The sequence below is a fragment of the Polyergus mexicanus genome, unplaced genomic scaffold, assembly GCF_030449975.1.
Source record: "Polyergus mexicanus isolate NDT 795.1 unplaced genomic scaffold, iyPolMexi1.0 SCAF_1, whole genome shotgun sequence".
Classification (NCBI taxonomy): domain Eukaryota; kingdom Metazoa; phylum Arthropoda; class Insecta; order Hymenoptera; family Formicidae; genus Polyergus; species Polyergus mexicanus.
Genome location: NW_027223321.1, coordinates 7,319,949 through 7,324,874, shown reverse-complemented (window position 1 = coordinate 7,324,874; position 4,926 = coordinate 7,319,949). Strand labels below are relative to the sequence as shown.

The following is a 4,926-nucleotide window of genomic DNA, read 5'->3' as shown; positions in this document are numbered from 1 at the left end:
TGGTCGGCAGGCGAAATCGGGCGCAAGACTGACTAAACGATGGGCAAATTTTTACGGCATGGAATTCCGCCGATTACTGTCGCTAAATTTCGATGATCTCATTGGCGGTGAGACACATCGCGCGATCGTCTCGGCGTATTGCGAATGATACGAAAAACCGGCAAAATCGTGAAAGGAATAGCAAAAAAAAAGGGGGGGGGGCCGAATGCGAAAGAAAGCGAACGCGGGTTAGTTGTTTACGCGCTCGCCCGCTACCGAGTTTCCGATCCAAAATATTTGCCTTAGCTATCGCGATATAATTTTGATGAATGTTCGAGAATAATTTTTAACGGGCAAGTTTGAACATACCGCCCGCCTTGAAACGCGGGTTTCAATAGCTCGAAATTCAAGAGAATTAGGCCGCACCGCCCGCTGGTCGCGAGACGGTCTGAATGATACACTAAGTTATGTCTATACGCTTATAAAGAAGTATAAAGTAATTAGAACTATGATCGAAATGCCCATATTAGGAGAATGGGCTCACACGAGCGATAAGTCACGGCCTTACAATATAATTTGGGTGCTACTGATTTGCTAGTTAGGCGCAACGCTGTCGACTGGCAGAGCACAGAGCTTCACGATCGGGCGCCTGAATTCCGAGGTGGCGGTTTTTACCGTCACCACTCTCGTTAAACTATCCGACCCGGGATGAAGCTGGGTGATCCGCCCGAGTTCCCATTTGCAGGGAGGTAAATTTGTGTTACGTAACAAGACCAATTGGCCGAGTCTAACCGATGGTTGAACCTTTTGCCATTTGTGTCGCTGTTGCAACGTATTTACATAGTCGCACGCCCAGATTTTCCAAAACCGCTCTGACACGTGTCGAATAAGTTGCCATCGAGACAATCGGTTTTCGGTCAGCGAAACAAGAGATGGTTCCGGCGGAACGGTGAGGGCTTGACCTATCAAAAAATGGCCCGGAGTAAGGCTATCAAACTCGTCAAGCGAATCCGACAACGGCGCGAGAGGACGCGAATTTAGACATGCTTCAATCTTGCATAACAGAGTGGTGAATTCTTCGAATGTGAGCGTGTGCTCACCTAGGACGCGTCGCAGGTGATGTTTGACACTCCGCACGCCTGCTTCCCACATTCCACCGAAATGCGGGGCTGACGGTGGAATAAAATTCCACGTTACGTTATCACACGCGGTTTTGTTAAGAAAATTCGGATCGCGGATCGCCGATTGATAGGCAATCTGGAGCTCTTTATCGGCTCCCACGAAGCTAGTTCCGTTATCCAAATACATCGAGTGCGGAAGGCCTCGACGAGAGCAAAATCTCAAATACGCATTGAGAAATGCTGCAGTAGAGTAGTCGACAACTAACTCTAAATGAATGGCGCGTGTAGCCAGACATACAAACAATGCAATGTATGCCTTTCGCGAGACAACTCCTCGACCGGCAGAGGCCCGAACTCTGACCGGTCCCGCGTAGTCTAGACCGCAATGCGAAAAGCATCGTGGCGGAGGCGAGACTCGCATCGCGGGAAGATCCCCCATGAGCTGCGTCGGGACAGCCGCGCGCTCTCGAACGCAAACAATGCATCTGTGGATCACTGCTTTTACCATGCTCCGAGCGCGAAGAATCCAATAGGCTTGACGGAGGATGTTCAGAGTGAGCTGCGACCCGCCATGCAACGCCCGAGTGTGCGCTTGTAACACTATAAGCTGCACTAGCGGGTGCGAGGCTAACAAGATTGGATGTTTGACTCGATACGGAAGAGGAGCGTGGCGCAGGCGGCCCCCTACACGAAGGATCCCGTCGGCATCGAGAAACGGCAAAAGACTTACGATAGGGCTTCGAGACGCGACCCGCTGTCTTTTGGTCAACTGATTGATCTCATCAGAGAATAAGTTAATTTGGATGCGTTTGATCCAAAAGGTCGTTGCCAACCCGACGTAGACTGAATTGATAGCCTTGCTCGGTTGAGCGTTGGCTAGAGAGTCGACCTTACAATGTCGACAAGCATAAATAAATTTAAATAGATATGCGGTAACGCGAAGCAATTTAGGCCACGACGAATATCGTGACGCAAGATCCCAGTGAGTTGGAAGCTCAGAAACATTTAACGCGATAACCTTTTCTTCCACGTTGTGAGGAACAGGGTGAGAAACAGGCTCGGGAGGCCAATCCTCCTTGGGGTGTTTAAGCCAGGATGGTCCATGCCACCAAATGGCATGATTGATGAGTTCGTCGCCAACTAATCCACGCGACGCACAATCCGCGGGATTATCCGAAGTAGGCACGTGACGCCAGTCAGTATCCGGTAAGCGAGATTGAATCTCGGTGACACGGTTGGCGACAAAAGTTTTCCACCGAGATGGATGAGAGCGCAACCATGTGAGGACGATAGTTGAATCTGTCCAACAGACACAGGGAAGCGGTTTTGATTTGAATGATCTTCTGACGAAATCAATGAGTCGAACAAGGAGTAATGCCGCGGAAAGTTCGAGACGAGGAACAGTGAGAGGCGCAATTGGCGCGACCCTCGATTTGCCAGCGAGCAGAGTGACAACAATATTGCCAGATACGGAGACAACCTTAAGATAAACCGCGGCGGCATATGCGAGCGTCGAAGCGTCCGCGAAACCGTGAAGTTCGATATGCGCGACATCGCTCTGAACTCCGGTCCACCGATCAATTTGAAGGTTGTTGAGATGCGAAAGCTTTGAATGAATCGATTGCCATTTGCCTAGAAGAGGCTCGGGAATGACATCGTCCCATAAGAGCTTGAGCCGCCAAAGCTGTTGCATAAAAATCTTAGCCGATACTGTGACAGGAGTGACCCAGCCTAATGGATCGTAAAGTTTCGCGATGGTCGATAAAATCGCGCGCTTGCTCCGCGGAAGAGAGTCATTCAACGAAACTTTAAACTGGAAGACGTCGCGCGTCGGATTCCAGACGATACCGAGGACCTTGAGTTTATCGTCAGTTGCGATCGGTTTCTCAAAGGCTAAGCCGTGATCAGAAGGATCAATGTCTTCAAGCATACTCGACGAGTTACTAACCCACTTACGTAAGGTGAATTTACCGCATTGCAATAAGGCGACGAGCTGGTCTCGAGATTGACGAACGAGCGTTGGGTCATCACCGCCGAATAGAACATCGTCAACATAGATCTGATCCCGTAAAATAGGAGTCGCGAGTGGAAACCGATGCCCGTCATCATCGATCAAGCTTCTTAGAACCCGAAGTGCCAGATACGGAGCGCACGTCATACCGTAAGTGACGGTCAGCAGTTGATAATCGATGGGATCCTCTGAGTCGCCTTTCCAGAGAACGCACTGATATTGAACGTCGCGAGGGTCGATCAATATTTGACGATACATTTTCGCAATGTCTGCAGCATAAACGTATTTAAAATGCCGCCACTGCAAGATAATCGCGGGTAACTCAGTTTGCAACTTGGGACCAGCGAACAAGTGGTCGTTGAGCGACGAGCCGTTTGACGAAACGCTTGACGCATTAAATACCACGCGCAAATGCGTCGTAGAACTGCCGTCACGAAATACCGGGTGATGCGGAATGTATACGCGTTGATCCGACGATTCGTGGTTTATCGACGCCCGACGCATATGCCCGAGCGTCTCATATTCGCTCATAAAATTAGAATACTCCATCTGTAAATCGGCATTCGATCGGAACCGCCGAGTCAACGACTTGAAGAGGCGCTCGGCCGTGAGCCGAGAACGTCCGATGTCAATCGGCGGACCTCGCTTGAAGGGCAACCGCACTATATAGCGCCCGTCGGCATCGCGCGAATGCGTGTCGCGAAAATGAGCCTCGCACTGTTCATCTTGCGGCGCAAGAATGTGAGATTGAGGGAGCTCCTCAATCTCCCAAAATTTTTGAATGTCCTTGGCGAGGGTATTAATTGAGGTGCAGTGGTGCACCGTAATATGACTGGTGGAACAGATTGTCGAACTGTCCCCAGCAGTAAAACGAGAAGTCTGAGCATTTGCCGTTAAGGGGCCGGAGATTACCCAGCCAAAGATTGATTCTTGCGCCGCGAGTTGGCCGAGCTTGCCCTTCCGACGACCGTCAAGAAGAACATCATGATAGACATCCGACCCGAGAATGAGTTGAATTGGGTCGGAGCTGGTCGGATCAGCATCCGCCCATTTTAAATTTGTCAAATGCGGATACGCTGCATAGTCTGACACGCGTTTCGGACGATATGCCGTTAACGTTGCCATAATCAATGCTGTTGTTGACACCGACGGAGCGTCAGACTCGCGAGAAGAAACTACGATCGCGGCGGCATGTCGGAGCGTTGCGACGGGAGTGCCTCCAAGGGCAGCGATTGCAGTTGGCATGCGAATTCGCTTTGCACGCAACAATTGAGCTAAATTCTCGGAAATAATCGAAGCTTCCGAGCCCTGATCAATCAAAGCCCTCACCGTAGCCGAACGGCCGGAGGCGACCTTGACTCTAACTAACGCGGTCGCTAAAAGAACCGGCGGTCGCACGCCAGGTTTCGTGGAAGCTGACAACGAATTGACCGTGTCTGCTGAGATTGTGGCCGACGGCGAAAGTTGCGGTGTTATAGCCGAAGATCCAGAACTAGAATCCGACTCAGCGTGGAGCATGGTGTGATGTCGTTTGTCGCACGATCGACAAGTATATTTGCTTTTGCACTCTTGAGCGGAGTGACGAGCACTCAAGCAGTTAAAGCACCGCTTGAACGTTTTTACTGTTTCCCGACGCTGAGTCGCATTCTTTCCTATAAACTCTGGACATGCGTTGAGATAATGCCGGGCCTTGCACAACGGGCAAGCTGCCAGCGCGACGGTAGAAGCAGTGGCGACATTAGGATGTCGCTGATTTTGACGCAGGTTTAGCGGTGGAATTAAACGCACACTCTTCCAACGCGCGAATTCGAGAAA

At 50.7% G+C, this 4,926-nt stretch overlaps 1 protein-coding gene across 1 annotated transcript; it reads right to left on the bottom strand.

Annotated features, from left to right (window-relative positions):
• Positions 1–573: 573 nt before the first annotated feature.
• Positions 574–4,629, bottom strand: LOC138932424 (uncharacterized). Its single transcript, XM_070294317.1, has one exon. It carries the CDS (start codon positions 4,627–4,629, stop codon positions 574–576), a length of 4,056 nt encoding a protein of 1,351 aa, XP_070150418.1.
• Between the last annotated feature and the right edge of the window lie 297 nt (positions 4,630–4,926).